This window comes from Vombatus ursinus, unplaced genomic scaffold, assembly GCF_900497805.2.
Source record: "Vombatus ursinus unplaced genomic scaffold, bare-nosed wombat genome assembly UNPS02000580.1, whole genome shotgun sequence".
Lineage (NCBI taxonomy): Eukaryota > Metazoa > Chordata > Mammalia > Diprotodontia > Vombatidae > Vombatus > Vombatus ursinus.
Genome location: NW_020940358.1, coordinates 30,449,948 through 30,469,218, shown reverse-complemented (window position 1 = coordinate 30,469,218; position 19,271 = coordinate 30,449,948). Strand labels below are relative to the sequence as shown.

The 19,271-nt window shown below is 38.3% G+C and overlaps 1 protein-coding gene across 5 annotated transcripts in view; it reads right to left on the bottom strand.

Annotated features, from left to right (window-relative positions):
- NUGGC (nuclear GTPase, germinal center associated) overlaps positions 1-19,271 on the bottom strand; it is a 93,735-nt gene that overhangs the window by 71,925 nt on the left and 2,539 nt on the right. For 4 of the 5 annotated variants that reach the window (XM_027847838.1, XM_027847847.1, XM_027847853.1 and 1 more), the window contains exons 2-5: positions 11,063-11,172; positions 7,762-7,851; positions 2,925-3,033; positions 586-808 (exon numbers count right to left, since the gene is read on the bottom strand). In XM_027847838.1, coding sequence (XP_027703639.1) covers positions 586-808; positions 2,925-3,033; positions 7,762-7,851; positions 11,063-11,105 — 465 coding nt within the window. In that variant the 5' untranslated portion in view covers positions 11,106-11,172. The remainder of the gene's footprint in view (positions 1-585; positions 809-2,924; positions 3,034-7,761; positions 7,852-11,062; positions 11,173-19,271) is intronic. The other variant, XM_027847862.1, reaches the window with a different exon arrangement.

Sequence of the window (19,271 nt, the reverse complement as noted above, 5' to 3'; positions counted from 1 at the left end):
CTTAAAGTATTTGAAGTGCATATAGACAATGGATTAAACTTATTGTGTTTGGCCCCAGAGAGCACAATGGCTGGAAGTTGCGGAGGCAAATTTGGGTTTGATATCAGGAAAAACTTCTTAACAATGAAATCTATCCTCAGATAGAATGGACTGCCTTTGGAAAACCTTTAGCATTGGTCTTAAAGCAAAGACTTAATGATCATTCATTGAGTGTATTGCAGTAGGGGTCCTTTTTCAATTACAGATTGGACTTTTTGGCTACTGAGATTCCTTCCAACTCTGGATACTGTGTGGTTCTATGTGTGATCTTCTAGATCTATTCCATAAAGCCTCAGTTTCCTCACCTATAAAATTGAGAAAGTCAGACTCCATGACCTCTAAATTCCCTTCCAGCTCTAAAGGTAGGATTCTTTGATTGGCCTGTACCATTCCAGTAAAAATAGTTCTCATTCGAAAAGGCACAAACTCTCTTTATAATAATTTAAAAGCCAGCTACCATTTGTCCTTATGGTCTCCTAATTTCCCCAGAAATGTAGTAGCATCAGTATGAATAGTGGGTGCTCAGAAGGGGAGAGGAGCACTTACTTGGTCAGAAAGAAGATGGATTTTGGCCTCGTACTGTTCACAGCTGCCGGAGCTCACTTGGACTATGCAGGATGTGCAGACACTCTCTTCTGACACGGGTAGAAACATTGCTTGATGGATGATGGCATTAAGCAGGGAACTCTTGCCTGCTCCAGTTGCTCCAAAGAGTCCAATGTAGATGGGGTCCAAGGATGGTTTTTCAATCAGAGCAAGAAGTCGGTTTCTATAAGAATAAAACAGAAATGGATTTTTCAAAATGTTATTGATTTCTTTTTTATATCACAAAATACATCACCTTTGGAAAGGAAGGAAGAATAAAGGAAGAAGGGAAGGAAGGAAAGAAGAGAAAGAGAGAAAGAAAGAAAAGGGAGGGGGAAAGTGGGTTGTTTTTTTTCTAGTACATCAGTATATTCAATATATACAATATATACCATATTTTTACATCTCTACAAAGAAGGCAAAGAAGTACAACTTCTCATATATTTGCTCTGCAGCAAAACTTGGTTATTATAATTACCTAGTATTCAGATAGTTTCTTTTCTTTTTTTGTTCTATTTATATTATTGTAGTTATTGTAAAGCTGCTGAAGACCTAGAAAAGAAAGTTCTCACCACCAAAGTCCTTGACACTGTCAAATGACTTAATATCAGAGATAGATATGGTTTTATTGGTGGAAATGCCATTAAAGAAGGCTCATTTACCATCTGTTTTGGCACTGCACCATAAAGGATCATAAGGTCTTTCTAGATGACTTGCAGCTGAAACTTTCTATGCCTTCCCCATTAGAATGTGAGCTTCTGAAAAGGAGAGATTATCTTGCTTTTCTATATGTATCTCCAGTGCTTTGCACATAGTAAAAGCATAATAAATACTTTTTCACTCATTCATTGTGGATGTATATTCCCAGTGCTATTTACTAAACTATGTATCAGTTCACGTAATTCTTTCTATGCCTCTGAATTCTTCATATTAATAATTTCTTGCCATATGTTATTATTCTATTGCATTCTTGTTCCATGGTTTCTCTAGCCATTCTCCAATGAACATTTACTTTGATTCCAATTCTTTACTACTACAAAAAATGCTGTTATTAATATTTTGTTATACATAGAACTTTTCTTTTTATTTTTAGACCTTCTTGTGATATATCCCTAATGGTGGGATCTCTGGATCAAAGGGCATGAACATTTTGGTCAATTTCTTTGCCTAATTAGATCTCACATTTTTTTTTCATCTGAAAGGGTTGCCCCTTAAAGAAGAATTGGACTGAATCAGTGTACCTCCAAAGGGTAGAACTTCTAGAACAGGGGTTCTTAACAATTCAGAGGGTCCATGAACTAAGACAGGAGAAAAATCACATCTTTATTTCAATATAATTGGTTTCTTTTAAAATTCTAGGTATTTTGTTTTATGAGGCAATCAGGGTTAAACGACTTGCCCAGGTCAGCTAGTAAGTGTCATATGTCTGAGGTCACATTTGAACTTAGGTCCTCCTCACTCCAGGGCTGGTGCTCTATCCACTGCACCACCTAGCTGCCCCATTTTATGAATTTAAAAACATCATCTGAGCAAGCATTCCTAGGCTTCACCAGACTGCCAAAGGGGTGCATGACACAGATGAGGTTAAGGATCCTTGATCTAGACCTAAGAGTTGGAAGTGGCAAGGAGGAAGACTTTGACTCAATATGAAGAAGAAATTTCTCACAATTAGAACTGTCCAGAAATAGAATGGGCAGCTAGGTGGCTCACTGGATAGCATGCTAGACCTGGACTCAGGAAGGTCTGAATTCAAATACAATCTCAGACACTCACTAGCTGTGTGACCCTAAGCAACTCCCTTTCCTCTATCTGACTCAACTGTAATAATAACACCTACTTCTCAGTGTTGTTGGGAGGATAAAATAAGATAATATTTATAAAGCACTTTGCAAATCTTAAAGTGATATATAAATGAGAGCTATCATTATTGTGAGGGAGGGTGTTCCCCATCACCAGAACTTTTCATGTGAATGTCCAGTCAGGGTGCTGTAGAAATAACTCCAGCATTGGGTTGAACTTGGTCCCTGATGGCCTGTTCCAACTATAAGTTTATATGCATCTGTGACATATTGCTTTGTCTTATCTACACAAAGATAAAATGATGGTAACAATAACATGGTTTCTAGAGTAGAAGAAGTAGCAGCAGATGCCCCACCTCAAGACCAAAATCTGGGTAGAAACTCCTTCCTGATTCCTCCCTCTTCCCTCACTGTCTGTTTTCAAGTTCCTTCCTCTCTTACATTCCCCTACTCCCAACCTGTGTAAGACACAAACAATCCATTTTAAACACACAGACTCACATGAGATACTTGACCCCACCAGGGATGCCATCCTCCAGGAAAGCAGATTGGATAAATTTCTGGTAAGTGTTACTCAGAACCCTCCTTGTTCTTAACTCCAGCTTTTCATCTAGAATAAGTAGACAATATGCTTACTACCTGGCATATATGGTTGAGGACCAAAGCCTGGCTCCCTAAGAGTGAAGGTTGAGAGGGAAGGTAGGGGTAGAGAATGAGCTTTCCTGAATATTATTGTAACTCTAGATCAAGTAGTCTCTCTCACAAAGACCAAATATTGTTACTTTATAATTAAAAGGGTAATAGAATTTTAAGAAGGCTGACAGCTTGTCATTCTTTGAGGAGTCTGTGAAAAGACTTTAAGAGTTAACTGTCATCTTGTGAGAGTGGGAGGTTAAGGTAACTGTCATCTTTGAGAGAATATGGAGGAACATCCTAAGGAAAAAATATGCTGTGGAAAAGAAATCCTGAGAAGAATTCTTGAGAGATTTTGACGATCATCCTGAGAGAGTTGCATTGTTGTAGACAATGTTTCCTATGCTGAGGAAAACTCAGCAGTTAAAGTCAGCTGGTTTGAGGTAACTCCAGATGTACTCTTTTTCACAATTGATACATTATTGAATTATTTAAATGTGTCTTTGTGGGGTTTTGTTACATTGCTAATAAATTATATAACCAATAGTATCCATGTTTATCTAATGCCATAAGACTGAGATTGGATACCGAAAGAGGAGAGAGAGGTTACGGGAGCTCAGAGCTAATTGGCTAATTAATTAAAGATATTACAGTTTTAGTAATTGATGAGAAAATATCAAGAGAATAAAAAAAAATAACAAAGGAGCAGGCTGAGGGGTAGAGGTTGATGTGTTTGCCACTAAAAGCACGTTGCTACACACAGCAACGTACTAAGCCGTGAGAGTGATAACATTATTTGTTAGCAAAAAGCTCACCTCCATGTACAGGGATTACCTCTACGTGTACCTTCTGTCTGTGTGAGGCTCAGCTATAAGCCTGACATATTATTAAAATAAGTGAATAAATAAATGATTTGAATAAATATATATATATAAATAAAAATAAAATAAATGCAAACCAACTAAGCTCAGTAAAACCATCTGGCACATGGAAACACCACAGGAATTTTCTCAAAGAGTTTCCATGCTAGGAAAAATACAAAGACAATGTGATACTGTGAAAAGGGTGCTGAATTTAGATCCAGAGGACCTAGGTTCAAATGTTGGCTCTGCTACTACCTGCATGACCTTGGGCAATTTTTTCATCTGTACAGTGAGGGAAATCAGCCTAGCTAACCTTAGTCCTTACTCTATGTTCAGTTTCCTTAAGCTAGTGATATAGAAAGGTTTCCATCCAAAATGATAAAAGGACAATGATTTTTTAAAGTTTGGGCACCCATTAGCAAAGTTGCAGGTTAAAAAATAAACCCACATAAATCATTGACATTTCTATATGTTACCAACAAAGCCTAACAGCAAGAGATAGAAAAAGAAATTCCATTTAAAGTTACTGTATACATTATAAAATATTTAGGAGTCTACTGCCAAAACAAACCCAGGAATTATATGAACACAATTACAAATCACTTTTCACATAAATAAAATCAGATCTAAATAACTGGAAAAACATCAGTTGCTCATGGGTAGGCTAAGCTAATATAATAAAAATGACAATTCTACTTAAGTTAATTTACTTATTCAGTGCCGTAACAATCAAACTACCAAAAAAATTATTTGATAGAACTAGAAAAAAATAAAAACAAGATTCATTTGGAAGAACAAAAGGTCCAGAATATCAAGGGAACTAATGAAAAGAAATGCTAGGGAAGGCAGCCTAACCATTCCAGATCTTAAATTGCATTATAAAGCAGCAATTGTCAAAACTACTTGGTATTGGCTAAGAAATACAGTGATGGATCAGGGGAATAGGTTAGGTATGCAAGACATAGTAGTCAATAACTATAGTAATCTACTGTTTGATAAACCCAAAGACCCCAGCTTCTGTGATAAGAACTCACTATTTGACAAAAACTGCTGGGAAAACTGGAAAAGAGTATGGCAGAAACTAGGCCTAGACCAAAATCTTACACCATATACCAAAATAAAGTCAAAATGGGTACATGATTTAAATATAAAGGCTGATACTTACATAAGCAAACTGGGAGAACAAGGAATAGTTTACCTGTCAGATTTATGGAGACCAGAAGAATTTATGACCAAACAGTATATAGAGAACATTATGAATTGCAAAATGGATAATTTTGATCACATTAAATTGAAAAGTTTTTGCACAAACAAAGCCAATGCAACCAAGATTAGGAGGGAAGCAGAAAACTGGGAAAGAATTTTTACAAACAGTGTCTCTGATAAAGAACTCATTTCTAAAATATATAGAGAACTAAGTCAAATTTATAAGAAAGCAAGTCATTCCCCAATTGATAAATGGTCAAAGGATATAAATAGACAGCTTTCAGAGGAAGAAATTAAAGCTATCTATAGTCATATGACAAAATGCTCTAAATCACTATTGATTAGAGAAATGCAAATCAAAACAACTCACACCTATCAGATTGGCCAACATGACAAAACAGGACAATGGTAAATGTTGGAGAAGGTATGGGAAAATTGGAACACTAATGCATTGTTGGTGGAGTTGTGAAATGATCCAACCATTTTGGAGAGCAATCTGGAACTATGCCCAAAGGGCTATAAAAATGTGCACACTCTTTGACCCAGCAATAGCACTTCTATGGCTGTATCCCAAAGAGATCATAAAAATAGGGAAAGGACCCACATGTACAAAAAGATTTATAGTAGCTCTTTCTGTGGTGGCAAAGAATTGGAAATTGAAGGGATGCCCATCAATTGGAGAATGGCTGAACAAGTTGTGGTATATTAATGTAATGGAATACTATTGTGCTGTAAGAAATAATGAGCAAGTGGACTTCAGAAAAACTGGGAAAGATGTGTATGGACTGATGCTGAGTGAAAGGACCAGAACCAGGAAAATATTGTGCACAATTAACAGCCACATTTGCATTGACTCACTTTGATAGACTTAGCTCTTCTCAGTAATGCAAGGATCTAAGACATCTCTAAAAGTCTCATGATGGAAAATGCTATCCACATCCAGAGGAAGAACTATGGAGTTTGAATGCAGATCAAAGCATACTATTTGCTCTTTTTTTTTCTTCTGTTTTGTTTTGTTTCTTCTTTCTTGTGGCTCCTCCTGTTGGTTCTAATTCTTCTTTACAACATGACTAATGTGAAAATGTTTAATAGAATGTATATGTAGAGTCTATATCAGATTGCACATCATCTTGGGGAGGGAGGGGGAGAAAATTTAAAATTCAAAAGTATATTAAAGTGATTATCGAAAACTAAAAATAAGTTAATAAAAAAAAAGAAAGGAGTCAATCCAAAAAAAAAAAAAGTTTGAGCACCCAAAAAGGTAAATCCTTAACAATCCAGAGTGATTAATTCTCTAAGAGCTCTGGATAGTTGAAGATTTACTGTAATCAGAACAAAGAAAAACAACTTTTTGCTAGATCTCTATTTACAAAAAATAGTCCCCGAACACTTAGTAAAGTTTCCCAACATTGGCATCTTTCATTTACAATCAGTATCCATTATTAATTCACTATTGATTAATTAATTTGCATTTGTTAGGCAAATCCTATAAGAGTTGGTTAAATGTTCCTACAAACAACTATTCAGATGGCTGGCATCAGATAAACACACAGACTATATAGGTTCTAACAGCTTAGATCAAGTGGCTAAGCCTTTCATTTGTGTAACTTGCTAAGTATCTGGGCACTTAACAGCTGATCTAGTCAAATACACTTTTTAAAATAAAAAATATAATTCTATTAAATAATAAAAAATTGAAATAGTAATAACAATAGCTAGTGTTTCTATACTGCTCTATGGTTTGTAAAGCACTTTACAAATATTATCTCATTTTATCCTCACAACACTACTGGGAGTTAGATGCTATTTTTATCCCATTTTATAGATAAGAGAAACTGGGGCAAATAAAGGTTAAATGATTTGCCCAAGGTCAATCAATGAATAAACATTTATTAAGTACCTACTGGTTCCAGGCTCTGTGCTAAGACCTGGGAATACAAAAAGAGGCAAAAGATTCTCTGCCTCAAGGAGTTTACCATCTAATGAGGGAGACAAATATATGCAAAATATGCAAGCAAATATTTACAAAGCAAAAATATCCAGGATAAATAGGAAATAATGAACAGAGCTTCTGTCCAGAGCACTGGAATTAAGATGGATTGGGGAAGGCTTCCTGTAGCAGACAGGATTTTACCTGGAACTTAAAGGAAGCCAGGGACACATAGTGAGGCTGTGTCTAAGGTTGGATTTAAACTCAGATCTTCCCAACTCCAGGTCCAGCTCTCCATCCACTGTACCACTTAGCTAGTCCCAAATTAGTAAAATTTTCATTAAAAAAAGTAAGATTGTAAACAAATTGTAAAGAAATACAAACCTCTAAGCACAAGTTAAAGACCTTATCTTCCTAGACTTTAGTTATTACTAATCACTCTTTAATTTAATTTAAATTTAATCTAATTTAATTTAATCTACTTTTAGGTTAACTTCCTAGGCTAAAACAGAGTTCACTCTCACCTCCTTTCCTTAGGGTGGCACTGTTTAGGTGTTTGGCACAGCTCTGCCTACAAATCTGCTGAAGGAAGCCTTAACTCCTTTTTGTGACTGATTTAGAAGTATTAATCATCCCTGAAACTCTCAAGGAAAGAACATGCTGAGAAGAGTGTTAAAAGATTATTCAGTGGTTTTCTCATACTCACACTCCTTAAGAGCACTTTGTTCTGCTGGAGGAAACACTCGGCACTTCTGATCTAATCTTCTCCTCTTTCTTGGTGATCCTTTGAATAGAGCTTTATCAAATAGAGGTAGACAAGAGTTACAAGGTATTCCAGGATATTAGATTTCTGAGGCTCTTTTGACATCAGCCTTTGTGCATTCAGGACCTTATGGCCTGAGAAAACCCTGGTCATACTTTCCTGTATTCTCCATGTTGGGACACCATAGGGGCACATTCTAGTTAGGAACCCTCTAGCCTGGCTTTTCCAGAGAGATTCCCTCCCCACCCCCATACCCCCACCCCCAGTCCCCGCCCCCCATCAGTCTCTTCAGAGATTCCACCACAAATTGGATTCTAATGTCCACTCTACCATTTGATACCTGTGAGATCTTAAGCAAATCACATCTCTCTGGGCCTTCAGTTTCCTCACACATTATAAAATGAGATGTTGGACTAGCTGACCTTTAAGGTCCCTTTCAATTCTTTACTTAGAATTCTGTGATATCTTTCAAGTAGCTTAGAGTTTCACTCTTACCCTAGGTTTCTAAGGAACCCAGCTCCAAGTAGGGGTCCAGGATAGACCAATGGGTAGGATGGGATAGTACAGGCTAATCGACAGACTATAGTCCTTTGGGGAGCCTAAGTCTAAGGAGGTTTTTCAAATTTGTGGAGGCATCTGACTGAGCCCACCCAGCAACTATAAGTAGGCTATCAGATTCCTCCACAAATCTGTAAGTTTAAGGAAAGTCCTTCATTCATTCAACAAGCATTTGTTAAGAAACTTCCATGTGCCAACCATTACTATAGTCCAGGATACAAAGACAAAAACAGCCCCTGCCCTCGAGAAGCGTACAGAGCAAAGTTTCCAAAATTTATTTGGCCTATTTGGCCTACTGCCGCCCTTTAAAACAAAAATTACTCAGCACCTCTCTGAACACCTACTTTCTTTAACCCTTAATGCTTTTCAAAAAATATATAATTTTTTTAAATGATGCATCTTAAATTTAATAATTTATTGTAAATTTGTGGGTTTTTCCTACATTGAAATTTTGATGACACAATGTTGCATCATGTAACTGTATAGTGTTGTATTGTGAACAAATCACTACCACACATATTCCTGCAAATACATGCTGAACTTTCCGACAATATACGACTCGCTGACTTGCCAACACTTGATTGTTAAGACCTGTGGCAGACTTGACCACTGATAGGTTATAACTTGCATCTTGTGTGTTTATTTGAAAAATAATGTAATCACTATGACCAACTCTGTTACACAACAGATGAAACATGTACAAATGCTTTCTCAAAATTTTCTTCTCTTCTTTCCTTATGCTTCCACCACCCCCTTATTTTTATTCAATGACTCCCAATTGCATCTGAGGCTATTAACAACCCCAGGGTCAGTCCAGTGCCCCCCAGGGAACGGTATTGCCCACTTTGGGAACCTATGTAGAGATGGGGGTGATGTGTACACAGAAAAAAATCAACGTAAAATAAATACAAAATAAATGTAATTTTCTGTGCACTGACAACCACGGTCATGAAAAGAGACTTCATATAGGAGGTAGCTTCTTGGCTCAGTCTGGAAGGAAACTAGAAATTCTAAGAGGTAGAGATGAGCTAAGAGTGCATCCCAAGCATGAGGGCACACACAGCCTGTGCAAGAGATGGAATGCCATGTCCAAGAACATCGGATAGGCCAGTTTGGTCAGATGGGGAGTGCTGTGTAATCATCCTGAAAGATAGGCTGGAACCAGATTGGCAAGAGTTTTAAAAGTTAAACTGAGGAATTTATATTTGATCTCCTAAGAGCAATAGGGAACCACTGGAGTTTCTTGAGCAGGGTAATGATATGACTAGAACTGTGCTTTAAGACTGTCAATTTAGCTAGGGTAGAATACCTAGGAATTGGTCAAGAGTCAAGGTTCTCCAAAGTAATTCAGAGTAGTTTAAGAAGTGCCAGGGGTTTCCCGTGACTACTCTGAGAGGAACTAGCAAAAAGGTACAAAGCCCAGAGTCCAACCAAATATCCACCCAAATTGTTTTAAGACATGCCACTAGAATATCTCAGCCACTTTAGCACCATGAGGTGTCAAGGCTGGAAATTTCATCATCCCTAATCTCAATTGCATAAGCCAGGAACAAATCTAAAAAGTTTGGGTACTTATTTCTCAACTAATATGAAATTAAAGGGAGTACATAGTAAAGTGACTAGCGTGCTGGACTTGGAATCAGGAAGACCTGAGTTCACCTCATCTCTCACTTAATAGTTGTCCGACTTTAAGCAATTTAGTTAACTTCCTTGGGCTTCAGTTTACCCATTTATAAAAATGGGAACTTAATTTATAAAAATAGCACTTAATTCACAGGGTTGTTACAAAGGTCAAATGAAATAATGTATTAAAGTACTATATAAATGTGAGCTATTATTGACTCAACTCTTTAAAATATCCACCTGGAAAAATCAAGAAGGTGGGATATTATGGTGAAAACCATCCATCTTTTATTTTAAGCCATTTTGGCTAATAACCCAAATAAAGAGTTGTCATTCCACAGCTATAAATCTGAATAAAGGCGTAGGAAACACAGAATCCTAGAATCTAAGAGATAGAAGAAACCTCAGGAACCATTGATTGTAGATGAAATCCATTACAACTGTGAGAGATGATCTCTGAGAATCTCTCAGGAATGAAGCCTCCTCAGGGAGTTAATAGCTTCTTGTTCTGTTGAAACACTTGCAAGTGGTTGACCTTGTAAAGAAACATGCTTTTCAACACATCTTGTACTTTATCAGACCTCCTCCTCCCTTTCTAAAACTATTTACTCTAAAAAGAAAAAGAAAACCTCCCGCTTTTCCCTATCTCCAGGCAAGTGGTAAAAGTGTCTGTTCTTTTTTGCTGGGGTAGATTGCCTTGAATAGATTGTACCCTCAGAGCTTGCATTAATGAGCCCTGAGGAGGGGGCTGGGAAAGGGGATTGCGCTAGGACCTATATAACCTGTTGATCTGAACACACCTCCGCTCTCTTCGGTCAGCGCCAATTTTTTTGGTGTTCTGAGAGAGTCCTTTCTCGAGAAAGCTAATAAATGAATTTTTCTTTTTGCTAATATCTCTGAGTCTCCGATTCATTGATAAGGGTCTCTATACCCCGTACACAACCACTTCAATATGATGGTATAGTGAGAATTGGTCCCTACTCAGTACTTTAGATATAATACCATCCCCCGAATTGGTCCAGCCCTAAGAAGGGATAGAAGGGAAACCAACAACACATGACACCTAAATGTGGCTCCTGGCTGACAAAGTCCTCGGCCTCTGCCATTTGATGCAGCTGGTACTCTTGCCTCTGTCTGTAAATTCAACCTTGCCTGGGCAGGTATACACAGGGTCTAAGAACAAACAAAGAAAAAACAATATGAACCATCAATAGAAATAAAGAACTATTAAATGTCTGCTTCTGCTTTGTCTCTCCGTTTGGATTGGAAGCTCCTTGAGGGGATGCAGGTTTATTCATCTTTGTATAATTGACACTGGCCTCCTTACAAAATACACTCCACATCCCAACTCTAAGTATGTTTACTGGCTGTCCTTTACTCCTGGAATGCTCTCTCTCCTCATCTCCAATTCCTAAATTCCCGGCCTTCCTTCAAGTCTCAGCTAAAATCCCACCTTCTGCAAGAAGCCTCTTCTGTTCCCCTTTAAAGTTAGTCCCTTCCCTCTGTTTGGTGATCTCTAATTTATCTCGTCTATAGCTTGTTTACACAGTGGTTTGGGTGTTGTCTTCTCGAATAGACTGTGAGCTCCTTGAGGGCAGGGATTGTCTTTTGCCTTTTTTTTCCATTCCCAGTGCTTATCACAGTACCTGGTAAGTAGTAAATATTTAATAAATGTTTGTCAAGTTGCTGACTTGACTTGTATACCTAATAATACCTAACACAGTGCTAAACACATAAGCTCCCCCCCCAAAAAAGTACTTGATCTTTTTATTTATTTAAATTTTATCTCCTCTGATAGAATATAAACTTCTCAAGGATAGGGACTATTTTATCTTTGTCTTTGCATCTTCAGAAACTAGTAAAGTGACTGGTACATGTAGGCCCATAATAAACACTCACCAGATTGACAGATTGATTGAGGATGGGGCTTGAATATGACAAAAAACAAGCTGCCAATCTGATTGACTAGTGACTTTCAGCTGTGAAAATCTTCATAGAACAAGAATGAGAGACAACAGATGGATGACCCGAAGGCTACTTTGGAACCCTAGTCCAGGGATTAGAGGGACAAAGGGAACCCTCCAGCATACTAGGTGGATAGACCTTTTAATAATAATAATCATAACAATAAATGGCATTTATATATTTGAAGTTTACAAAGGATTTTACACACATTATTTTATTTGACCATCACAATCACCCTATGAGGTAGGTATTACATGTGTTCACAGAATCACAGAACCTAGAATTGGAAAAGACCTCAGTGGCCATTTGGCTCAATCCCTAATGAAAAATAATTCCCACTACAACATACCTGACAAGACAGAAATAGTTACCAGTTATATTACACATCCATCTCAATGTAGTTATTTGGGTTTGAATTTATAAAGAGTCTTGAGTTCATATAAGGATTGGATTGTTTTTTACATATGCATATTCTCTTTGCTTAAATCAGCCAAGATCCACTTTCTCACTCTCCCATTCCAACACCTCCCCTTCCAACTGAGAACATGAGAAAAACAAAACACATTATAAACATGTATAGTCAATCAAAACAAATTTCCACGTTGGCCATGTCTAAAAAAATGTTTTGCCTTGTTCTTCATTGAGTCCTTCACCCCTCTATCAGGAGGTGGGTAGTATGTTTCATCATTAGTCCTCTGGAATCTTGGTTGGTCATGATGCTTACTAGAGTTCAATACATCACATTTATATGTCATAACTTGTTCAGTCATTTCCCAATTTATGGGTACTCCCTCAGATTCCCATTCTTTGCCATCACAAAAAGAGCTATAAACATTTTTTGTTCATCATTATAGTTTGTTCTGCTTGGGATTCCTTGAGCCCCCTACCTTAATATACCCTCCCTCTCATCCTTCCTAACCCCTTCTCCCCTTTATGTCCTAATCTCCTGTTGAGTAAAACGGATTTTTTCCCCAACTGTATATGTGAGTATTCTTCCTTCTTTGGATCAGTTCAGATGAGAGTGAGGTCCAAATGTCAGCTGTTTCCCCCAGCCCCTCTTCCTTGTTTGTATAGATATCTACTTGGGCACCCTGATTATATAATATAATTTTCTCTATCCTTCCTTTCCCTTTCCCCCTAGTGTATTACTTTTTCCCTCACTTTCTTTTCCATCTTTTCTTAATATCATCAAGATATAACAAAACCACTCCCAGTTCCATTAGACTTCCTCTATGAATCCTGATGATGACAGAGTGCAAAGGAGATATCATCTCCCAATATTTGAATGTCTTTAGTTTTTTATTATTGTTTATTCCTCTTTACCTTTTAATCCTCCTCTTCATTCCTGTGTTAGAACTTCAAAATTTCTCTGCATATCTGGTCTTTTCATTAGGAATGTTTGAAAGTTCTCTATTTCATCAAAAGTCTCTTTTTTTTCCCCTATAGGAGTTTACTCCCTTTCACTAGGTAAGTTATTCTTGGCTATTAACCAATATCCTTTGCCTTCTGGAATATGGTATTCCATGTTCTCTGCTCCTTTATAGTGGTGGCTGCTAAATTGTATGTGATTCTGAGTGTGGTTCCTTGGTACTTGAACTCTTTATTTCTGGCTGCTTGCATTGTTTTTTTCTTTGACCTGGAAGTTTTGGCTTTTGGCTTTTTGGTTCCTAGGAGTTTTCATTCTGGGATTTCTTTCAGGAGGTGACTGGTGGATTCTTTCTATTTCTACTTTGCCCTCTGATTCTAAGAGATTGTGAATTTTTCTTTTATGATTTCTTGAAAGAGGGTGTCCAGAGTCTTTTTTTTTTTTTTGGTCATGGTGTTCAGATAGTCCAGTGATTCTTAAATGTTCTCTCCTCAATCTGTCTGCCAGATCAGTTATTTTTGTTGTGAGACACTTCACATTTTCTTCCATTTTTTTAGCCTTTTGACTTTATTTTTGTATTTTTTTGTTGCCTCATGAAGTCGTTGTGTTCAATTTGGTACATTTGAATTTTCAGGAAGTTTTTTACTTGCACTGGAGATGTCTATTTTGCCTCCCTTGAAGTTGCACAATGATATCCCCGTGCTATAGGTGAAGAAAGCCTCACTATATATAAAAATTTATATATGTATATTTTATATACTATACTATATATTTATATATAACATATACATATACTATATACTATACTATATATGTAAAACTATATATAAAAATATAAAAAATTTTAAAACCTTTTTTTAAAACTCTTATTTCATCTCTTATAGAAATTCTGGTTGAGTTTGTGCCCAAGTTGCATTTTTCTCTTGTAGATATTTCTTGCTTATGGATCTTCTGGAGTCACTTTCTTCTTCTGCCTTTATGTCTCCATGTTCTTGCTACCTTAATAGCTCATTATGACATCATTCTTTTATTCTTTGCCTGTTCTTCTGCCTATTTCCTGACTTTGGATTTGATGTTAGGGCTGAGTTCTGCCATACTTCTGGAGGGAAGGGACTGGTTCTGTTGCTGCTTTCTCTGGGTATTCAATGTTGTATTATTCCAGGATCTTAAGGAGAGGCTAGGAACTTAAAAGCTTTCAGTGATCCCAAAAGGATTTGATCTAGGCTCTAGATCCAAAATCCAAACCTCACACCCTTAATAAAAGGATCTGTTCTGTAAAATTTGAACTCAGTCAAAAGGCCACACCCAAGGACCTAGAAGGCCATGTGTGGCCTCAGGGCTGCAGGTTCCCCACCCCTGGCTAGGGAAAAGTCTGATTATCACCTCCTTGTTCTGAACTCTACAAGTTCCTGACCTAGGCTCAGGTCTGTGCTCATGTACGGTTCTGTCAGACTCCACACCTAACAGCCAGCAAGAAAGTTCTATTGGTTCAAAGTAGAAGAACTGTAGGTTCCCTTTGGTCTGGGTTTCCTGTTTTGGTTATTTCTCTACAGGCTGGGCTAGATGCTGGAAGTGAGACCCTGCTATGAGCTTTGGGTCTGAGCCACACCACTGCTAAGGCTGGCTTCTGAACTTCCTCCGTTCTTAGTATACCACCCAGGACCTCCCTGGGAAGGACAACACCCCTGCTGTGCTGTGCTGTGTGTGGGTCTCCTCACTTTGCTTTGAATCTGCCACCCAGAATTGAGTAGTGGGCAACAAAGCTGCCAGTTGACACTTGTCCCCGTTGAAGATCCCCAGTATGAGTCTGGACCTCCTTTTGTGCTGGTGCACAACCTGTCCCTGGGCACCAAATCGCTCCACATGGCATGTGCTCCTGTCCTGACTTTGTTCCCGGTGTCTGCAGACTTCTCTGTCTCCATATGCCAACCTGGGCCAGACAAAGGACTCACTGACTTTTTCTGGATTCCTTCTTCAGGATTCAGTCTAGTGTATTTTGTGGATTTGTTTGGAGTTGTGAACAGGAGCTCACTTGCATTGCTTTCCTCTATTCTACTGCCTTCCAAAAATCTAAAGAATGGTTTAAGAAACTAGGGGTGTTTAGCCTAGAGAAGAGAAGACTGGGAGATGTGATAATAGTCTTCAAGTATTTGGAGGGCTGTCATGAAGGACAGATTAGATTTGTTTTGTTTGACCCCAGAGGGTAGAACACAGGTTTTTGTTGTGGTTCAGCTGTTTTCAGTCATGTCTGACTCTTTGTGACCCCACTTGGGATTTTCTTGGCAAAGATACTGGAGTGGTTTGCCGTTTCCTTCTCCATCTCATTTTACAAATGAAGAAACTGAGGCAAACAGAATTAAATGACTTGCCTGGGGTAACACAACTAGTAAGTGTCTGAGACTAGATTTGAACTTAGGGAGATGAGTTTTCCTGACTCCAGGTCTGGCACTCTATCCATTGCATCACCTAGTCGCCCTAGAACACAGGTAAAAATTACCAAAAAAGCAATGTAATAAATCAGTATCAAATTTATTTCTTAATGTTAGGAAAAACTTACTAACAATTTGAGCCATTCAAAAGTGGAATGGGCTGAGTGGTGTAGTAGGGAAAGCACTAGACTTGGCATCAAGAAGTCATGTGATCAAATCTCACCTCAGATACCTACTAACTTTGGGACCATGGGTAAATCACTTACTCTGACTCAGTTTCCTCATTTGTAAAATGAAGGCATTGAAATCAATGGCCTCTAAGCTACTTTCCAGGTCTAAATCTATGATCCTAAAATTTAGCTTTAAGGGGTATTGGATTCTTCCTCCTTGAAGATCTTTCAGCAAAGGCTAGATGACTAATTCTCAGTTATGTTATAGTGGGGATTCCTTTCATGTATGTTGGATTAGATGGGTTGGATTAGATGCTTGCTGAGGTCCCTTCCAAAACTCAAATTCTGTCATTCTGTGATTATACTTTGTGTCATATTCCCCTATTAGACCATAAGGTCTATAAGAGCAGGGATCATGTCTTAGACAAAACTTGTGTATCCCCCAGTGCTTAGAAAAGTGTTCTCTGTATACTAAACAATTAATAAATGTTTGAGAAATTTAAAAAGACAATAGGCATGGTGGCCCTGCTACTGGAGAGGCTAAAACTGGTGAGTTCAGGAGTTCTGAGCTGCAGTAAACTAAAGCAATCAGGAGTCTAAATTAGGCAGCTAACTGACTCAGGTCAGAAACAGAGCAGATCAAAACTTCCATGCTGATCAGTAATGTGTTTGGAAAGGAAGGAAGAGAGGAAGAGAGGAAGAGAGGGAGAGTGAAAGAAGAAAGGAAGGAAGGAAGGAGGGAAGGAAGGAGGGAAGGAAGGAAGGAAGGAAGGAAGGAAGGAAGGAAGAAAGGCAGGCAGGCAGGCAGGAAGGAAGGAAGGAAGGAAAGAAGGAAGGCAGGAAGGAAGGAAGGAATTTTTTTAAAAGAACCCAGAAATTCCTCTGAGTTCTAGATCCAGCCTGACCTAGGCCAGGCCCTATACCTTGAGCAGCACCAAGGTGTGGAGAATTAAAGGTGGCTTCTCCTTTCCTCCTTGAATTTCAACATTAAATTATAAAAAGTAGCAATAGGAGATAAGGAAACATGTAGTGCTCCCTTTCCTTGAACGCTCAAAGGGGAGCCATGGAGAACAAGCCCAGACACCAGAGTGATTCCTTATTCAAGTCCAGCCCTTCTGTTTCCAGTATAGTATCTCAGAAGCAGGAAGCCACTGACTTCTGAAATATGCAAACCTTTACCTGACCTAGCCACCCTTTGCTAGCAACAGACCATGACACCTCACTTGAACAATGGAGCAATTTTTTTTTTTAAATCACAGTTCAGTTTCACACTTTTTGCCTGTGACTTCTCTAGGGGTTTCACCCTGTGGTTTTTAATCAGGTAGACAAAACTATTTTCTTAATTGAATACTTCCAACTCTCAAAGTCCTGTGAGTCTTAATTTTATCACTTGTAAAAAAAAAAAAAAAGAAGAATGGATTTTCACTACCTACTCAGGGTTCTTGTGGCCATCTATTGAGATGGCAAGGTTTTTGTAAAGCTAGATGAAACATATGGTAAAATAGCTATGCCCTCACTGAACCATCAAGCCCTGTGGCTCAAGTCAACCTAGCTTATAAAGCTGAAAAGCTGAGGTGAGTAAAGGGACAAGGAGAGATGGGAGGTAATAATAATAATAATAATAATAATAATAGTAATAATAAATAATAAGATAGCACTTTAAGGTTTACAAAGCATCTTAGAAATATTTCATTTTATCTTCACAATGACCCTGGGAGCTATTATCATCCCTATTTTTTATAGATGAGGAAACTGAGGCAGACAGAAGTTAAGTCACTTGTCCAGGGTTACACAGCTAGTAAGTGTCTGAAGCTGGATTTGAACTCTGATCTTCTTGATTCCAGGTCCAGTGCTGTAACTACCATGCCACCTAGCTGCCTCTGGCATACCATTAATCCCCAGATACAAGCTGACATAACAATCAGCACCCAGAAATGGAATCACAAGGTCAAAAAGACACAAGAGTAGAAGGATGGCTGGCTCTCCCAGCCAGAGCCTCCCTTTGGGTCTGCTCCCTGTGCTCCATAAGCAATGAGCTAAGAACAGGAAGCTGTCAGATGTCCCTGATAACAACAGGATACACACTGGGGGAAGTATCAGTTGTAAAAGCTTTATCTGCACCAAGGCTCTTCCAAATTCATGCCTTGTGCTGTGAAAAGGAGCCAGCATCTAGATCCAGAATTCCTGATTTCTCCATTTAATTACATGCTCTACTGATGCTATGAATGGAACATTAGTTAAGATACTGTGTCATATTTTCTGCATTCTTTTGCCTGCTCCTAGGAAGCAAAGCTATAGGTAGGCAAAATGAACTGTGTCTTTCCTGAAACTCCTGGATTCTGAGCATGTCTGTATACTGTCCAGGGAGGGCCTGGGTCTAAGAGAAGCTTGAGTTCACCACCTTATGGTGGCTGTTCTATTACATACTGCTTTTATTATATCTATGCAAAGAAAAAAACCTGGCACACAACCAAGGGTGACTTTACATGGCAGATCAACTTCATTATGCTGTGGTTGTATCAGTAGAGTTTAATGAAAAAGAGCAAATTCAGGGAAGCAACAGGCTTCTTCACTAAGTGAGGGTTTAGAGCTTGTGTAAATCAAGTATTGTGTAAATTCTTATTAACCTCACCACTAACTGATTGGGCGACGTAATGTGGGATGTCATTTAACCTCTGGATCTCAGCTCCCTTATCTATAAAAATGAAAAAATTGAAATAAGTCATCCTGAAAGTCTTCTAGATGTAAAGTTCTATGATTTGGGAAAATCATGAACTCATAAGTAAGAGTTATGCTCAAAGGAAGAAAACTGGTTTTGAGGTTGTATCATGGAATCATGGCATTGTAGAGCAGAGAGGAACTTTAGAGGTGATATAATCCAATTCTATTTCTTTACAAGAAGAAAATGACCAGAGAGGTGATTCCTTGCCCGAGGTCACATAGACAATTAGTGGCAGAGCTGGATGATACCAATCTTTTTTTTTCCTTCCTCCCTTTCTCCCTTCCTCCCTTTCTTCCTCCTTTCCTCTCTGTCTCCTTCCCTCCCTCCCTTCCTTCTTTCCTTCCTTCCTAATAGAGATAATGGGGCTCAGCAAATTCTCAGCCTACTTCTGGCGACATGTGAGTTTTGGCCCCTTATAAAAGTCACCTAGAACCAAAGATTCCTGTTTGGCGCATGACCTTTAGCAAAGGGTCAGAGTACATATGTCATCAAAAGTGGCCTGAGTGTATGCTCTGCCCTATCACACCATTAATTCCTTCCTTCTTCCTCTCCCCCTCCTTCCCTTCCTTTTCTTTCTTCTTCTTCTTCTTCTTCTTCTTCTTCTTCTTCTTCTTCTTCTT